Genomic DNA, 19,531 nt, shown 5'->3' on the forward strand with positions numbered 1-19,531 from the left:
TTCCTCTCCTTCCCATGGAGATTCCGCCTCTTTTGCAACGGAGTTCCAAACAATCCCGGGAAAAAGGGAGGAAGGAGCTCTCCTGCCTTTTTCCGAAAGGAAAAAAAAAGCCGGTGTTCAGAGGCGCCCCAAGCAGACAGCAGGTCTGGAAAGAAACATTTTCGCTTTTTCATTGGAAAAGGAGGACTGACTTTCACTCCGCGCTGTCAGCGCTGCCTGAGCCTTTCTCTGTCCCTCTTCCTCCTCCTCCCACCCCCCCGCGGCACGCACCCCCGCGCCCTCCGGGGCAGCTTCTGCCCGCAGCGGCCGTGACGCAGCGCTCGGGGGTGCTTCTGTCGCCATGAATTCATTATTGTCGTTGTCGTCCCCACCGCTCCCCACACCCCCATCACCTCCCGCTGAGGGGTGAGACGATGGGAGAACAAGCGCGCCCGCGGGGCGGTGCCTTTAAGGGGGCGGAGCTCCCCCCCCCCGGCTCTCGATGGCTCCGCGCTCCATCGATGTTCTCGGGCGGCGGCTGGAGGTGCCTGTGCCCGCCGGACGCGGAGGCGCTGCCGGGAGCGGAGCCGCCCCGGGTGCCGGATACGAACGCGGCGGCCGGTGAGTGACAGTCCCCGGCCTCCCGCCCCGCTCTTCCTCCACGGGGCTCTACGGAGCCGGCTCGCAGCGGGGCAGCTCCCCCCTCCCTTCGGCCTCCCCCTTTCTTCCTTCTCCGCTCCCCGGGGGGGCGGGGGGGGCCGCCCGCCGGACGGGGTGGAGTGTCGCGCTGCCGGCTCCGCCCCTGCCCCGGGGAGTTGGGGGGGGGGGGGGGCGGGTAGCGCCGATGGAACCGTCGTTACCGGCCGCTGGGGCGCGGGGGGGCGTCGCTGGTCTGTTGCTGTTTCGCGCTTCGCGGCCCCGCCCCGCCGCGGGGCTGCGCCGGTACCGGCCCGGTACCGCCGGGGTGGGGGGTTCCCCGTGCGCCCACCGCGGGTGTCCCACTGGGGGACGGCGCTGCGCTGGGCCGGGAAGCGCCGCGTCCCGGCGGCGGGGGCGCCTGTTGAGGCCGGCGGGGCCGGCCCCGCCACCCCCCGGTCCCGGCAGCGGTTCGGCGGCCGTCACCGCTGTTTCTGGGCGCTGGCGGCTGTCTGGCGAGAGCTCCCGGGCCCGGTGGCTGCCGGTGAAAGGAGGCGGGTCTAGAACGAAGTGTTTGTGTGCGGGGGTGCTGGGCGGGCGAGGGGAGGAAGTTCCGAGGTCTGACCTCGGAAGAGCTGGTTCTTTGCAGGTCTGATTTTTCTTTTTTTTTTTTTTTTTTTTTTTCAAACTTTGCATTCGGTGGCACGGCAAAGTTTCAGCAATAACTCCCCAAAATGAGCGTACGCTTAGGGAAGTGCAATAGGAAAGCACCGTAGCAGGGAATGTGGAACAAACTGAAATAACATGTACTGGTTGAGGGATGATTGCTTTCCTTGATATCCAACTGGAAGAGTTATCCTTCCTTTGTGACTTAAGCTGCTTTTTTTTTTGCTTCCTACCCAGTTCTGCGTTTCTGCCTCTCTTGGACTGTCTTGCAGTCCAGAAGGGTCCATGAACTGGGTGACTTAACATCTTTCCTCCTTCCCACCTCTATATCTTAATTGGGAACCTGAAAAGGATCTTTTACCAAGGGAAGTAGATGTCTGAAACTGGGGATGATCCTGTGTCCAAAAGGGAGTTTCCCATTCTGTCCAGCTTTATTGGTTTTCAGAATAGTGCTCCTTCTACACTGTCAGCTTTTCCTTCTCTTCCTCCCCCTGCCCTTCTTTCTCTATTTCCTGCATTTTTTTTTCTCATTGTGGATTAACAGCTTCTAGCCATAACTCGAAAGCTTTAAATTGAAAGCCGGTGACATATTACGCCATTTTAGCTCTGAAAGAACATCAGATTAAATCTAAACTACAAATATTCATTCTTTAAAACTTAGTTTAAAATTGTAATGTTGTTTCGCTTTTCCAGGCTTTCCGATCAATCCTAAAACAAGTAAACAGTCTCTTTTCTCTTTTAGTGATTTGTGTCTATTTCATGACTGTAAACTTTGTTTTGTTTTCACTTTTGATGAAGTTGTCAAAACAGAAGTTCTGTTTGTTCGGGTTTTTTTTTGTGTTGGTTTTTTTTTTGTTGTTGTTTTTTTTTTTTATTTAAACTGCAAATAAACAAATTTGTGGCTTAGGAGAACAGGTCTGTTTTCTTGCTTTGCCTTTGCTCACCTGAAGAAGAAAAGCTCTCTAATTTTTGGTTCCCTGTTTCTATGGTGTCTGTCACAGCCTGCACTGACGCAGCAAGCAGCAGCAAAAGGCATGTCCTGCTGCTGATTTCTTTCCCATGGGTAGCTTAGTTTACAGTTGTGGTGATTTATGCCCGCCCTCGGACAGCAATGTTTTTATTTAGGTGGGATTTCTCTTGTCTTAAACATCATTTAAAACAGGATGCAATTATTTTCATTATACTGGTGCGACTTATCTCAGTGAAAATGCCATTAATTTGCATTGTAATGGTAAGGAATTTTTCTGTATGGAAAATGCAACTTTTTGTTAGTATGTGTCAGAGGTGAAACTGTTTCATTAAAAGCATGTGACCAATGAAACTTGTGCTTTTTTTTTTTTAATTTTCACACAAAACGTAAAGGTGTCATGTTTTCACAACCTTTGTTCAATAGATTACAGTGTTTTTACATACTTTGTCATTTTTTTAATGCTGTAGTTGCTTTATCAGATATTAGTGCTGAATAGCAGTCTAACAGACATTTCAAATGAATTCTAAAAAAAACCTCTTAAAATTCCAAGTCATGAACTTAAAAAAAAAAAAAAGCCTTTAAAGTAAAATCTTTAACACTTTCCCCTTTGAGCAGTGGATATTGTGTGGAGAAACAGTTTCTTCTTCGGTACAAAAGGTGCTGTTCACTAAGTATTTCTGAATCCATAGTATTCAGATTTTTTTTTTTTTTTTTTCAGTTGTAAGATTTCTTGTGAATATGAGAAGTTTTTTTTGCTAGCTGTTTATGGTCCAGTTTTGCTTCAAATACTCTAAAGGTGTTAAAATATGTAATCAGCAATGGTTTTCCTGAGGTCCTATTAAAAAGAGACTTTATCTGCTGATACAGTCTGTTCTTTATTATGCTGCTCCTCACAGTGAAGCTGGACTGAAGCAAAATAAGTGGTTGACTAGAAAGGCAGAGGCCACTGACCTAATTTAGTGATGAAAACTTTTAGGTATGTTATGTTAAACTATACTTAATCGATTTATTTCAATGTACTGATACGCTTAGCTGTAAATCCAGTAACTCTTAAGCACTGTACTTGAAACTAAACATCAGTTTTGAGTTATTTTAATTCTGTTTATTCGGTGTTTTTGTGCTTTCCTACTTTGCTTAAAAAAAAAAAGAGACAAAAGAAAAAAGTAATATCTCAATAGGATGGTGACAGAAGACAATATAAAAGGTGTTCTTAGAAACATGGATTCTAACAGCTATTGAAAGTATCCATGAAATAATCTACAGTTACGTTTTTATGCTCGGGGACAAAACAGCCTGTGAATCACAGACACTACCTGTTTGTATTTTGAACGGCCGTACATCACTAGTTAACTCATGCAAACAGGCACAGAAAATCTTCCACAGGAGAAATCAGTAGTACTTCATTTTGCAGTGAAAAGCTGGAAAGTGATACTCAGAACACTGTACACATTACAGTGAATTTGTTTTCTGTGTGAGTTTTTCAGTAAAAGTGGGATCTGCCGCCGTACCTAAAAGTACACTGAAGGTTCGAAATCTGAAAACAGCTAAATTAATATCTTTTAGTAGAAGTCAGATGTTAGCTCTTCAGCTTAACTTTGACCTTCTGTCTTGGACCACCTACATTCTGTAAATCTGTGCTGTGAAACGTTGTCTTTCCAATTACTTGTCCCAGGGGAGAAATACGGTGCTTGGTAATGGAGCAAATCTTGTTTGTAAAGGTGCTGGTAGGATGAGGGATGATTAGACAGCACATGCACAGCGCGGTCCCGTCACATCGGTGTTTCGTCTTGTGGGCTGAACGTGAAGGCAAAGGTCTGCTTTTGCGGCTTGCAAAGTATCAATTGAAAAATAAAGTTGATTACAATTTTTGTACCGCAACCTGAAAATTATTTGCTAGAATTCCTGCAGTTCAAAAGCAGTCGATTGTTTTCCCAATGTCAAAAGTTGGAGAAGGAGGGAAGGACAGGAGGGAGAACTCGTTTTTGTGATCTCCTGAGGGGAGGGGAAAAAAAAAAGGAACCTGAAGCAGTTTTCCTAGAAACTAAGTAATGAGAGAAATGCCTGAAAATAAGGATTAATTGTATGATACGTGCTTTGCGTAGGGAAAGGTAAGCTGAGCATTTAATATTTTAAACAATGCTAAGTCAAAAACCTCCCCTCCCTCCTATGAAGAAATAGTTTGTAATTGTACTTTTTGTATGATTTTGGAAATATTTAGTGCTTTTTCTTCAAAAGGAAGTTGATCTGCGTGGCCTTTTTTTGACAACAGAAGTCGTTAATTAATCAGCACAGACATTTTCTGTAGAAAATACTGTGATTTCACTCGGTGGTGGGTGTGAGAGCCTGTGTTTCCTTTCTAATTTTGTTTGGTTTGGTTTTAAGGAAAACAAAATTTCTGAGACATCAAGCCCTTAATGGGTCTGGCTTTCTCTTGACCTTAAGGGAACTACAGATTCCCAGATTTTCAGTTTAATTCTCAAAGACAGACCTTAGGCTATACCCTGCGGAAGCTGATGGGGTCTCTGGCAGTGCAGAAGTGCCTGTGGATCAGATCACAACAAAAATCAGTTATTTTTAGGTATATTTAGACTTGTATTTTTTCTTTCACTTCGTGGATAACCCAAAAGCAGTGTACCTTGGATTTGGCAGTTCATCAAAGAGCATGTCGTAGTTAAACATTTAGGGCTATGTTGAGCAAAAGTTCCTTCCTAAACGCCTGCTTTTGTATTGAGGACAAACTAAACTGATTTTTTGAGATAATCCTAAAATGTCTCAATTGAAAATGAAACTACTTTAAATTTCCTATTTAAGAATTTTGTGAGTCTTGTTAGAGTTTGAATCTCACGGTGGTTTTAACGTGTGCTTTACTTCTTGCTGGAAAACCGAAAATTCGATTTTTGGCACAAAGTTAAGGTGCTGTGTGTGTAGCTGATAGGTTTTTCTCCTGTTTCCTTTTCATCAGCGTAGAAGGGAGGGAAATTTCTGGTTTTCGGAAGACAACTTCACTACTCTGAAAGCGTGATAGTTCCATACAGGAGATGGGATTTTAGGTGGATGAGTGGAAATGAAGATTGAGAGTACGTAAGGCAGAGGCAGGCTGAAATATGTCAGAAAAATGCCTGTGCATGCAGGATTTCGGGTGGTGAAATACTCAAGTGTGTGTTTGACCATGCGAATAGAGAAAGATGCTGTAGCGTAAGGCTCGAGGACTTCCCTGAGCAGGGGCCAAAAAGAGATGTTTGGGAGAGAATGTGAAAAATACAGGAATCTCAGTAACACAAGTGTGTGTCTCATCTTTTAAATAATTTTGAAACAAAAGGAACTGCCCAAAAAGTCACTCGGCAAATGTTAAATTTAGTGTTGCAGTCCTACCTACGAGCACCCAAGTTAAAACTTCAACCATGTGAACTGTGTAATTACAGTAGTTATATAGTGTATTTCTAAAGAATATTGCGTATAGTTACAGGGCTTAGAAAAATCTATGGTGTCTTGTTTCTTTTCTCTAGAAAAAAAAAATCCCATTGGGATTTATTTAGTTTATTTTTCTGAACTTCTGGATCTTTCTGAATGCATTTGCATAAACATATTTGAAAGTTTTTGATGTTTGAAGTGCTGTTTTCGAATTTCTGCCCGTGGATAACATAAGATAGAGGGATGATGAGGGTATTAAGATTCACCGTTTTCCTAATAACTAAAATAATGCACAGAAAATTACGAATAACTTCAGAACAAAAGGAGGATGAATGGTTTAACTGGAGGACAGTAAGGAGAATGACTTGTAGAAGCATGGTTTGCTGGATGTTGGAGGTAGAAGCAGATGTAGGAAAGCATGTGCTGTGTGAGAATTTAGAAATTAATGGGAGATTTATGGCCATCTGTGATATGGTTTTGTGTAAAGCCGAGTCGACTTTTTTATATATATATGTTTATATATAAATGTTTAAAGCTTTTCTTCACAACGTTGCTAGATTATAGTGATGTGTCACGTAATAAATACAGAAGCTTTTAACCACGTAGATGACAATTTCTGGGGAGTGGAGTGCAATTTAAAATGAAAATAGCGGAAATTTTGGGGAAAGTCTGTGTTCAGACTTTCTTGAAGTACATTTTCTTCTAGGCTATCGCCCTGTTCTAGCCGATTCAGTGTGACCAGAGCAGCTGTTCAGAAAACTGAAACTGGTTTGACTGGAGTCTTGGTAGCGAATAGGTGCTGTAACACTGACTAGATCAGCAAAAGTGTTCATTCAAGAACTCGTGTAAACCCACATGTCGACCTGATTAATAAATTGGGGGAATAATTTATTTTCGGTATGAAGTTGTGGAACTTTAAAGCTAACTTTTTTGAAAATGTAGTTGATAAGGTGAAATATACTTAGGAATTTGTTTCTTAAGGTTTTCCCCAACAAAAATGTCTTGATCCAAGTTAATAGGGCTAATATTGACATGTGGATTATTGTAGTATTGATGGTTTTGTTTAATAGTGGCACTTGGAGGTTGTCATTGTCACTTAGGCAAATAGATTTTGAGCGGAGGTGAAAACGTGACTGTGGTTCTGGGCTGTTCAGACTGTGTATGTGGATTAAATTAAATTAGCGTGCTGGTGAGTTTGATGGAGGAGGTATGTGTGTTTGTGGTAGCACAGTGGAGGGAATCTCTTTTTAAAGTAGACTGACTGAAATAGATTTTAAGACTCTTCAAACGTTTTATTCAGCTTTTTCTGTTTAAGCAGGTGATATAATTGGCAGATAAAATACTTTTCTGAACTAAAGAAGCAAAGAATTCTTCCCCCCCCCCCATTTTGAAAGTAGCTATTAATCTGTGCTGTAGATTAATGTTCTCTTTATTTTTAGAGGTTTGCTTTTTTTTTTACTTCTGCTGATGGGTCACAAACTCAGTGTTATATGTAGGCTCATTCATTTCCTTCAGGTTGTTTATGGTGTAAGATGCTGATGACCAAAACTTCACTTTCCAACAGAATGTTTGTGCAAGAATTCATTGTTTCGATGTTGTCATGGTATTTGTGCGGTTAATTGTTCTTTGTGGGGAATCTCTCCCCTCCCCAAACAAATAACATGTCAAAAATTCCTGATGTAAAAGCACTTCAATATGTAGGTGTGGTGTACATCATAACTGATAAGATGCTGTCATTTAATATGTGCAAGGAAATGGATTTATACTAGTTTGGAGTTATTTTTTTGACATGTGATAGATAGAAGGTTAATTGATGTTAAATGGATGCTTTGTTAGCCCTTCATCAGCTACTAAACTGGTACAGGAGGAGCACGGATCATTACTACAAAAGGCCAAGACCACTATGTTTTCTTAGTGAGGTTTATAGGTCTTTTTTTTTTTCATCCCTCCCTGCTTTCCCTCCTTCCCAACCACGCAAAACACAACCAGCTGTAATGATGGGAGGAGAGACCAAGCAGCTTTTCTAAACACACACAAACACTCTCTCTTGCACTCCTGCCCCCCTTTTTCCTCCTCGTCGCTCAGGAGTGACAGCTCCTCGATGTTGCGTGCGAGTGAGTTCAGCTGGTGCTGTGTGGTCTGGGTGTGTGGTCTCCAGCTCAACCCAGAGGCTGCTAACGGGGTGGATGAGAGAGAGCAACACTGTTTACTTTAATTTCTTTCGGATGCCGGAACTGTGCCCGGAGTTTCTCCCGCGCCGGGTTCCACGGTGAGCGGTGTCAATCCCTCGGGCGCAGCTGCAGCCCAGGCTGGGATGGGCGCTGAGCTCCTCTGCCCGGGGGCTCCGGGAGTTTGATCCCGTGGGACTCCGAAACGTTCATGGCATCGCTGAGTGCGCGAGGAAGCGCGCGAGTAGGGCTGGTGTGAATCCTTGGCTTATTCCTGGGCTGCCCTAAAACTAAAGTCTCTGGTGCGCCCTTCCTAACCGATTGGAATGCTCAGGAGCCCTTGTATAAAAAGAGAAGGGTATTGTATTATGTCATTTCATACTCCCAAACTTTTCCTTTTTGTCGCAAAATTCGCGCGTCTTCCCAAATCGAAACTGATTTTGGCATTTAACGTTGTCCTGTAGGTGAACGTGTGTGTTGGTGTGAATATTGACTTGAATCAACGTGCCGGATATGACAGGCCAAGACAAATGAGGCTTTGTTTTTCCTGTGTGACGGTGACATTACCCCCTTTTTTTTAAATGTTTGTTCATCTTTTCATTATAAGTAGCTTAGTGGTGTTTTGAAGAGGTTTTTTTCCCCCTAAATGTAAGATTCGTGAGCACTTCTTGTTTAAATTGACAAGTCTTCTTTTATTATTTAAATAAACATGCATAGATTCTTAATATCACTTGGAATTTCAGCATTGTTTAGCTTATTCACTTCCCAGTCTTTTCTGGCAGGCTTGCAGGAATGGACTTTGTATTATTAATGCAGTGTTGAAGGCTGTGGAAATTCTAGGGCACTGAAGATCTCCAGAGGGGTTAATAAATGTCAGTTATTTTCACAGTGCTGCTTTTTGGATGCTTTTAAATCTTGGTTTATGTAGATTGTCTGTCTGAATTTATATTGTTGGTAAGATAAGGGACAGAAAAGGTCACAAAAGTGTTTTTCATCATTTTGTGATGGCTTTGAGCACAAACACGTAGGAAACTTTTTGCTTTGTCGTCCTTCTTGGGGTCATTTGCCGTGTCCCTTCATTGACTCTGTCATAGTGTGTTGTGCTCAGGGGACTTCTGGGGTTTTCTAGTGAAAACAAATTACTGGATTTATTTAGTAGGAGCGCAAGTTTGTGTAGTTTAGGGTGAAAAGGCCATCACCTAGGTTCTGGAATCTGAATATTTATAGCTTGTTTAAAAAAGGGCGTTTCATAAATCTGTTCATTTGGAAAGCATTTAATGCTGTGATGTTAGTGTGATAAGAGTACCTCGCCTACCGGTTTCAGGTTGGTTTGTTTTTTAAAAAGAAGACAACATCTGAGGCATATTGTGATTTGAACATGGGCGATGCTTTGGTCATTCCTGCTGTTCCTGCCTCAAAATACAGAAAATGGTATTCTGTCACTCATATATGAGTGAGAACAAATAAACATTTGATACCTGAAGACTAACATGCTCGCTTATAGCTTAGACTTTCTCATCAGTGACAAATAGACTTTTTCTTTCCTCCCTTCTTGACAGCTTAGATTCCCTTTGCTAGATGACCATGGCACTTGCATTGACCTTCAGTCTGTCTTCCTCCAAGTCTTTTAAGTTTAGTGTCTGTGACGAAGTACCACTGAAACCTTTAACTTAGCTGAGCTTTCAGTCACTGAAATCAACTTGCTGTCTTCTTTTAGAAGTCAGAAACTCCTTTTTGAAACATTTCAACTGCTAATTTTTTCATCGGTGAAATCGAATAAGCTGGCACCTGATCGTTACTCATCTTCTGAAGTTCCATGCCTTCATAATGTTTGTAGTTTTCCTTTGGGATTTGATCTAACTGGCCAATTTAATATCCTTAAATCCTGAACTTCTGTTTTTCACTTATTTCATGTTCTGGTACTTCTTCCAGAGTGGTAACCAGTACTCTGCTTTACAGAACAGGTATGGTAGCTATTGGCATTTTACTTCTCTGCTTGCCATTGAAAGTCGAATGGGGAAATCTATTTAAGAATTCTTGTTTTAAACCAACTGAAGGTTTACAAAAGTCAAAAAAGCAACTAGACTTGTGTTTTTCCTTATGTTGGCCCATATTTCATTTCTTTGTTATTTGTTTTTAAAGTGGCTTATTGTAGGATAAGAGTGAAGATGTCCCCTCTTTAGCAAGCTTGTAATACTCAATCGTCTGGATTTTTTTTTTTTTTTTTGAACCAAACCTTTGAGAGGACAGTTTATTTGAGAGGCTCATGTAAAGACAAAGATGATGTTTATGAAAAGCTTTTTTCAAGATGGCTTTGTAGTAGGTGGTCTTTGCAGAGGCTTTCTAACTCCTCGCACTTTCATAACAAGAATTATGACGGAATAATAGAATAATATGGGCAAGATCATGGGAGCAGTCAAACAGATGTCATCCACGTTAAACTGTTGGAGAGATATTGTGGGGAAATGAAGTTTAAAAAAAAAGGGTGAGGAGGAGTAAAGAGGGGAAGAAACCTCTGTTAGTGTAGAAGATTGTCTGTTACAAAAAAATAGTCTTGTTAACGCTTCTCTGGTGAGCCTGGCTCCTCAGAGGAAAAATCTTGTATAGAAAATTGCCTTTATGCAGTCTCCCCTGGTCTGTATAAGAAACAGTCTTCCAGTAAGAGGGCTGCTTTTAAAAATATTGTTATAATTGTTATTACTTTATACATAATATTTTGTATTTGTAAAGAATAGAGTTTCTCTTTAGGGCAATGTGTAGAATTGCTGCAAAAGCTCTTAATTAGATTATTTGATCTCTGAATGAGATGAAAAAGTAATTTTTATTTTTTTTTTTAGCTTTGCATTAAATACTCGTTTAAACATTAGAAACTGACTTTTGGGCCACAGTAATATACTGGCTAGTCTTCCCAATAAGCAGTTCAGTGATTTTAACTATTGATATATTTGTCATAAGAAGGAGGAGAGGAAATACTACAAACAAATCGAAGGCTCACGAGCGTTTGTTTGATATTTGTAGTAAGAACAGATTCCATAGGGTTCCTTCACTTACTCTTTGAAATAAACGAAACAAATTGCTGTTTAAAAATAATAATAATAATAAGAGAATGTCTCGGTGCTGTAGTGCTTTTGTAATGTGTTGAGATTTACTGTGGTATTCTCATTCCAGTGAGGTATTTTAAAGCAATTCTGCACTAAGTATGGAAATACTTTAGAAGAAATATTAGACCTCAGGAGGCTCAGCATTTTTATTACATTTATTTAGCTCATCATGAAGGGAGATCTAGTGCCAATTTCTGAAATCCAGAAAAATATGTTGTATTATTACTTTTGAGTTTTGGTATCAATTCAAGCCAATTACCTGTGTGCCTAGGTATTTTGAAAGAAACAATGACTCCAGTGCAAGGGAACTGTAATATTGGGGGGCAGGGAGGAGAGAGAGAGAGAAAATCAACCAAATAATACCGAAGTAGCTTTTATTTTACTTTTTTTTCCTCAAGATTTCCTCCTCTCCATATTACCACGGAGCTCCTGAAGATGGCTGGCACATGCTGCTTCCTGCAGAAGGTGACTAGGTGTGTATGTGGGGACGTAACCCCACTGTTTCTTTTCAGCTGTTGTTTGTCTTCGAGCTCTGCTGAGGATCCGTGAGAAAAGCTGCCAAGTCTACGTAGATAAGATGGTGAGGGATAGATGCAGTTTGTCCTCCTTGCTCTAGCTAAGCTTAGGCACCTGGTTCTCCTCTACCATCCTCATAGCACAGAACTCCAGAGGAAACTTCAAATTCTGAAAGGTCTCGAAGTTCTGTGCAGGTGCGTCTTGTAATTTTATAGGAATAAACAAGACTTTTCCTGCAATTTTGGGTTCTGATTGCTCCAGGTAGCATTAGATTTAGCAGCGGGAGCTGGGAAGCTTGTTTCTGTTGTGCTGCCTGTTGTTTTGTCAGGCGATGCTGCGGTAATGTCACCTTGAATGCAGCACAGAGGGGAGCTGGGCAGGACTCTGGAGCTGGGCAGGAGACCGAGTCTGTTGTTTCCCCCTATGGTGAGGAGGTGCTGCAGGTGGGCTATCTGGACAAGAAAGCTCGGGATAAGGAACAGGAGGTAAATTAGCAAGGTGTCAGGGTTTGAAAGGAGGATTGGGATATCAACACCCCTCTCTCCCTCCCTCCTTGAATTTATGGATAAGAAATCGGGGAAAATTGTCAGAATAGGGGCAGGGAATAGTTTGGCTGCAAGACTAGGACTTGGGCTCAGTTTTGATGTGGGGCAGAGACTGTCTGCCCCTGTGTGAGGGGGTAAAGCAGTGCTGGGAAAGAAACAGGAGTGGGGGCAAAAGGGACCAGGAGGGAGGGCACTCTGTCTGCCAGAGCACAACCTTCTCTTCGTAGCTGGAGATGACTGTCAGCTGATTTCTTTGTCATCTGCTGGTACAGTCCTCCTCTCCTTCAGTGCTGTTCTACCCGCAAGGTTATGGACTGCAGCTGTTGACTTCTCACTTGTCCAGCCTGGTGTTGGGTTCACATAAAAGGTTCCAATATTTTACATATGGACTTAAGAGAGCATCGGTATGATGCTATCTAATTTAATTCCTTTTTCATCAGTCTGTTGTTTGCAAAAAGTCTGGGACATTAATCTTCTGATAAAGACATAATATCATTTTTAGTGTTGTGAAGTCAACCAGTCAAGAAATATGAGATTTGCCAGTTAAAAACACAAAACTGAACCAAATCACCTTACTTCCAGACGTGTGTTATGTGTGTTGTCACAGGCGCTTATCCTTCATGCACTGAACGTGGCTCACATATCACAACTTATGTTCTTGTTTGTTCAACAGGAATCTGCATCTCTTACTAATTGCACACTCTTCAAAGGTAGTCTCAAAAGTTCTCTAAGGATATTCGTAGTTCTGTGGTGTTCAGAGTATCTAAATACCTCTTCCATATTAGTGAATTTATCTTCAAAATAGCTTTTGAGATGTGTGATAGATTCCTGTTTTAAATATATGAAGCTGAGAAACAGACATTTGAGATCAAATGCGTTTACAGATTTGAGGTGTTTATTTAGGACCTGAATATTTTGGAGGGTTGTGCAGCATTCCCTACGTTCAGGGTCCAGTTCACACTGACTTCAGATGTGGCTGTGGGCTCTGAAGCTGGACACACAGAAGCTGAGAAGAAAAAAATGTTACTGTAAAGTTTTACTCTAAGTGAACTGCCAAGCATCTGCGGTATGGATAGAGGCAGGATCCTGTTCTGGGGCAATATGTGATTACTTTCACCGTGAGATCTTCCTTCTTATTCCTACCTTTCCCATTTTCATCTTCATTTCCAATGTGCATTCTGACTTCAGGAAGAAAGAAACCGATCAGTAGGAGTCTCTTTGATCCTCATGGCAGATCTGTCTAGTAACACTGAAAAGTTTGGAGAGGTTGTGGTGGAAGCATGGTGTATGATGGTACAGCAAATGTATTTTGTATATTCAGAAGCAGCTGGAAAAGGATATCTAGATTAATTCTGGTATTTCCTAACTGCAGGTGCTTGGAAACGGCAACTTTACTGCTGTTTATTGTTAGGGATGATTCTGGGTTTCATGGACTTGACTATTTGCGAGTAAAAATAGAAAATATACTTTGATCCAAAATAAAAATACATACGAGAAGCCTTATGAAGCTTAACTTATATTCCGTATGTTTTTGGCGTGTACACTGAAGTGTTCTATATGTGTACCTAAGGTTTTTGAGTATTGACTTGTTTCACTGTTCCTGGATTTTCTTAGAAATAAAAGTATTTCTTCCTATAGGTTATTTTTGATTCTTACCTTTCCAATGCAGATGAGTTCGTATTAGGTACTTAACATAGGTAACTTTATGATGTTCCAGAATACCAAATAAAATTTATTTTTTTTTTTACTAGGAGTTTTAAGAATGCTATGTCTCAGTAGAAGAATTCGGGAGTCATGAAATGGAATAGGTCATGCAAAATTACTGTGGGAGTCCTGAAAAGACACTTTTTTGCCTGTCTTATGACTTTTGTAGGATCTGTGTACCTATGGGCAGTCTCTTCGTTTAAGTAGGTGTTGTAAAGGTGGAGAAGTTGATGGGAGCTAATGTGCTTCAGGTTGTACTCATCTGCTGCTTATAGCTACGGAGCTGCACGAAGGAAATGGCTAATAAATCATAGGGATTTGTGATCAGTTCCACAGTGAACTAAATGTAGACGGCATAACACGCGTACCATATTCATATTTTTATTGCAGAGTGAATTGAAAACTGTTTTGAGTTGACTTCTACTTTGGGTGCAAAGGAATACTCTTCTGGAAATATTTATTTGATAATTCTATGCATGTTTTTGTTGATCTGTTGGGATATTATTTGTTTTGTTGGTGTTCTCTACTAGTGGAGTGTCTAAGTAATGTTTTAGTTTTCTCAGTTTGTGTAAATCTGGATGCTTTATACAAATAAGTGCTGGGGTCTTCTCCCCATGGGACTGTGTGCCAGTAAGTCTGCTTTTGATGGGGAAGTAATCCGTGTATGTAACCATAGTCTGTTACTCAGCGTAGCAATTCTAAACTTACTAAGGAATATAGCAAGGAATAATAAGGAATAATAACTTTCTACTAGAGGAATCAACAGGCTCATCTGAATTCTGACAGAAGTAATTTGGAGTGTGTGTATATAATTTCATTAAGCATTTTGGGGGATTAATATTTTTCTGAATATACTTTTTCTTTACCGTTTAGAACTAGAGCTATACTTAATGAAAAAATGGAAACGCAAAGAAGGTGAAGGTGTTTATTGTTTTATGACTATGTGGCAAAAAAGGCTTTGAGTAGTTCCATGTTTGCATTCATGTTTCTTTGTTATTTTAGAAGAACAGCTTAAGAGGTTTTTGAAGAATTTTTACATAATAGAATTGTTTTCAATTATTGTTTCTTGCTGAACAGGTAAAAGCAACCCAGTTTTCGGTAACTGAATAGACATCATGTCTCGAGCACGGCAGCCCCCACTTGTAACTGGCATCTCTCCCAATGAAGGCATCTCATGGACAAAAGTGACAATTAGAGGAGAAAATTTGGGGACTGGGCCTACAGACCTTATAGGTAAGTTGGGGAAAAAACTTCTAACTTCTTTTAAGGCTGTAGAATGTCACGTTTAGGATATAATTAGAGATTTATTTTTTTTTTGCATGATAAAAATCTATGTTGCATGGTATGAGGAGTGCCCTTTTCACAAATACGTGCTTGAATCCATAAATGCAGGGATGCTGCCCGATGTGTAACAAATGAGAATGACCAAACTGTTAGAGGAACCTGTAGCCTGACAACATCCTGTGCAGAACACTAAGAATCAATGCCTATGGGAGTGTGCTAGAAGAGGGTAGATGTAAGGAGATGCTCCTTTGTTACTATCCCAGGCATTGAGAATTTCAACGTGGAGATTTTCCTATCAAGTGTTTTCAAGGTATTGAGAAAGTCACTGAGCAGTGCTATTCCAAGAATTAGTGTAAAACTCAGTTTGTGTATCTGCAACAGTTATGACCAAGGAGGTTCAATGATTTCGGTACACATTTTGTGGAGAAACATTTCCTTCACTGTTTTATTTATAACCTGGTAACTGTGTTTTTGTTTTTTGCTAATGTTTTTTGTTTTTCTGCCTATTCTAGTCCCATGATTTAATGCTTGAGGGTTAGTAGTCAGTTTGAGCCTGTCATCTGTGAATTTAAGGCTTTACTTGTGTGAATAATATCTTTGTTCATTTCATTTCAGCTTCAGTTTTATAGCATCTACGTTATAGTGCATCCACACAGTCTCATAAGATCTGTTCCACATTTTTTCTGTATTTTTTTACGGTCTTTACATTATGAATAAATGAATATCATCAGCAAACTTTGTGACCTCTTTATCTTGTCATTTATGAGTGTACTGAACATACCCTGTGGAAACTCCTCAGTGAAAACACGCCATTTACTGTTTCTGTCTTTTAACAAGCTGTTTATCCACTTGAGGACTATATCCTATAGCTGCTTAATTTTCTGAAGCCTTTCGAGAAGGACCTTGTAAAGTCTTCTGGAAATCCAAATTAACTATAAGTACTTGAATTTCCCTTATTTCTTTTCTAAGTTTTTCTTCAGTGTTCACGTTAGAGAAAATTTATCTAATTTGTTGTGGAATCATGACTCCTCTGAAGTCCATTGGAATTTTGTTTGGCTTTACTAGAAACAATATTTCACTTTATGGCTGTAAACCAAGATTCCCAAATTCCATTCTTGGCCACCACAATGAACTTTATGGCCAAGCATAAGCCTCTACAGTTTTCCCTTTCACTTCAGTTTGCTTTCTCTCGAAAGGGGAAGTAGTGTTTTCCTGAGCTGCTAGACAAGGTTGCAGTACACTGATGAATCTTTATTGAGAAATGATCAAATAACGGATGATGTTGTAGGTGAGTATATTTCTGTGTATTTAAGTGGTTGATGTACTTTCATAACCTCGTTAGTTCATTGGTACAATCTTCTTAGAAGTGATCAGTGCTAGGTTCTTGGACGGAAGACATCTCCTGAATTGTGCCTCAGTATTACAGCTGATGAACTGCTAATATTTTTTCAAATTTTTTTTTGAGTGACTCTTGTAACACATAGCAGCTAATAATCTAATGCTTTGAGGTAAAAAAAAAAAAAAAAAAAAGAATTACCTCCTTTCTTTTTCCCCCTTAGCTCAATTCTCAGCTTTCTCCAGTAAGTGACTAAGGCCCCAGACATGTAAAGATTTCTTTTCATGGTTAAATTAGGCATGTAAATAGTCCCTGTGACTTGAATGGAAATGCTGGCAGAAGTGAGCCTTTGTAGGCATGAGATTTAAGCAAGTTTGAGTGAGAGTTTTATAAAGTTTATAATCTGCTATTTGAGATGCATTAGAGTAAAATGAAAAGCGAGAAACTTTGTAGTATATAAACAGTGTGTCATGTAATAGAAGAATATGCCTTTTCGTTTCATTTGAGAGCCTTCTTGTAATCTATTTGTATCTTTGAAACCAAATAAACTTTTTTTTGTAACTCTATAGCTCACAGTACAAAAAGCCAAATGCAGGAGATACCTGCAACATTTATGCTCTCAGGGTTTAGTTTGTCTTTTAAGACATTTACAGCTTTATTTTGTAGGCATTGTAAAATTGTCAATATATAAACTTAACTAAAATTTGAAAGTCTCAAAAAGAGAATTACTTATGCCTATTTATTGAAAGGCACATAAAAGCTGGAACCTGAGTATGATGTTCTCAAAGATCTTTGTACAGATAAAATGAAGTTTTATTTAAAGGGAAACTTTCTCTTTTTGAAACAAAAAAATTGTATCTGTACTATCAAAAGGTCTCCCCCGACATGCCTTTATTTGTTTTAGAAATTGTCTTGTGCCATTACTATATTTTGAAATGTTAATACAGACACTTTCTTTTGCATTTTTGAGATACAGACAAAGGCTGTTTCCCTCCGTTTCAGAAGTATTGGATCTTGTGATCTTGTTCTCTGGAGAGCTTTAGGAACCTCTGAGTAGAAAATAATTGGTACAAGGATCTTTAAAAGAGTTATTCAGAAATGTTTATCCTACTGAATTGCTATAACTCAAATATTTTAAAATTTGAGTTGATTTTTAAAGTATTACTTAATTTAAGCATGAATTCAGACCTTTGCAATTCTAGGGTGAAAACCTCGTCATGAATGGTTCAGACAAATTCTTTCAGTTAGTCGTAGTTCCTGCTGCAATCTCCTTTTCTTCAGAGAAGCTGCTAGCACAGATGTAATAATATAATCTAAGGCTAAAACCCTTACGTCATAAATATGGGTTCTTTTTCTTCCCCTCTGAAAAATAAAAACTGGCCTGGTTAAAGTGTTGCTACTAAGTAACAACCAGAATATTTTTTTTATTTTGAGGCTTTTTTTGTGTGTATCCTATTTCGCCTCCCCCCTACTTTTATTCGGGCATCTTTTAAGACATAAATCTACTGTCCTTGCTGAAGTAAAATTGCCTTCCGATTCAGTGCCTTTCTGTTTTTTATTTTTTGGTTTTCGTTTTCAGAATAGTTTTTGGCAGGGAGTAAGACATTTTTACGTCTGACAACCATGAAAACTGCCAAATTTGTCTGCTGTGTAATGTCAGAGACTTAAATTGTGAGAAAAAGTAAGTGTGAAGCTTTGGTACTGAGCCACATACGCTGACCCTTTTCTGTCTGCGAGTATTTTTTAAACTGGTCAGAGCTTTCTAGAAATTAAAAACAAAAGCCAGGCCAACAGGGGAGGAACTGCTATGCCTGACTAATTTACACTCCAGTACAGCCAATACACTGGTACAGCCTCGTTCTTTCAGACGTAAGGCAAAATGTTTCTAGGTAAGGATGTTATTTGAGAAGAACCTAATAAAATTGTTCTCTGAATTGATACTGTAGAAGTGAGGATCTTGGCAATTCTTCAGGACAACAAAACTCTGATTAGGAATATGGGAATTTTTCTAGATTGAAAAAACAATCCATGTATTCCAGCATCTGGAGTCCTGATCTGACCAGAATCCAACAGATTGATCGGTCAGATTGATCAGTTGGTCCAGCTGATCTGGTGTGAAGCCCCAGGAAACCTTGGACCTTACATTGAGGTGTACGTTGACTCTTAAATCTTAAAAAGTGTTCTTAAACACTAAAGCTTGACATATTTCAATGTGCCATGGTATTTTCCTATGAGAGCACTTCATGGCTAAAATGTGTTGTATTTTTATTTAATTTCTTTTATGAGAAAGATTAGAAAGGGAAATAGATGAACACTACATGACTATTCTTTCATACAACAAGGACACTTGATTCAGCAGGATCAGTTTTGCATCATGGATTTTGTGCAGAAGAGATCAGAACAGAATATTTGTCAATTAATGCTTTATTGACCATAAAAGCTTTTTGTGTCCACAAAAGTACTGCTAGACAAATCAGTTTGAAGGAACACTGTTTATTGTCAATATTTTGCAGAGTTTCTTTGGTTTTTTTTTTTGCTATGCAAAGTCACAGAGGGTGAACTTATGAAAGATTTTTTGCATGCAGTTTTGATGCAAGTTTCATGTAAGTGCAATACTGAGCAGCAGTTTTCTAGTGTCTTGCAGGCAGAAGATCTGTTGTACAACATGAAGTAAAAGTTGCAGTAGCCCATAACTGGTGGAAGAGATTAAAATAAGCTTCAAGCAGCAATGCTTGTGTCTCCTGAAGTGGCAGTAGGACAAAAGACTTGAAGTCAACTAGGGAACATCTGAAAAACATATTCGTGTCTCTCTCACAGTAGTTGTCTGTAAAGGACTTGAGAAGGGTCATATATTTATGTAAAATACATGAAGCATCATAAATGTATTTGCATTACAGAATTTCAAAAGGTACTTCTGTTCACAGTAAGGTATTTATTTTTTTTCTTTTTCCTAGGTTTAACAATCTGTGGGCATAACTGTCTGCTAACTGCTGAATGGATGTCTGCCAGTAAAATCGTGTGTCGAGTCGGACAGGCTAAAAATGACAAGGGAGACATTATTGTTACTACAAAGTCTGGTGGCAAAGGAACTTCAACTGTTTCCTTCAAACTGCTTAAACCTGAAAAAATAGGTATTTTTTCTTCTTCACATCGGGTTTCTTTGCTAAACAAATACATGACTGAGTGGCTCTTTAAATAAAACGTATGTTTAAGAT

The 19,531-nt window shown here is 39.8% G+C and overlaps 1 protein-coding gene across 1 annotated transcript in view; it reads left to right on the forward strand.

Moving 5' to 3' along the window:
* Positions 1-561: 561 nt before the first annotated feature.
* Positions 562-19,531, forward strand: part of EXOC2 (exocyst complex component 2) — a 132,345-nt gene continuing 113,375 nt past the window's right edge. The window contains exons 1-3 of the mRNA XM_086608422.1: positions 562-600; positions 14,774-14,929; positions 19,271-19,447. Coding sequence (XP_086464548.1) covers positions 14,812-14,929; positions 19,271-19,447 — 295 coding nt within the window. The 5' untranslated portion in view covers positions 562-600; positions 14,774-14,811. The remainder of the gene's footprint in view (positions 601-14,773; positions 14,930-19,270; positions 19,448-19,531) is intronic.

The sequence above is a fragment of the Tauraco erythrolophus genome, chromosome 3 (assembly GCF_009769465.1).
Source record: "Tauraco erythrolophus isolate bTauEry1 chromosome 3, bTauEry1.pri, whole genome shotgun sequence".
Lineage (NCBI taxonomy): Eukaryota > Metazoa > Chordata > Aves > Musophagiformes > Musophagidae > Tauraco > Tauraco erythrolophus.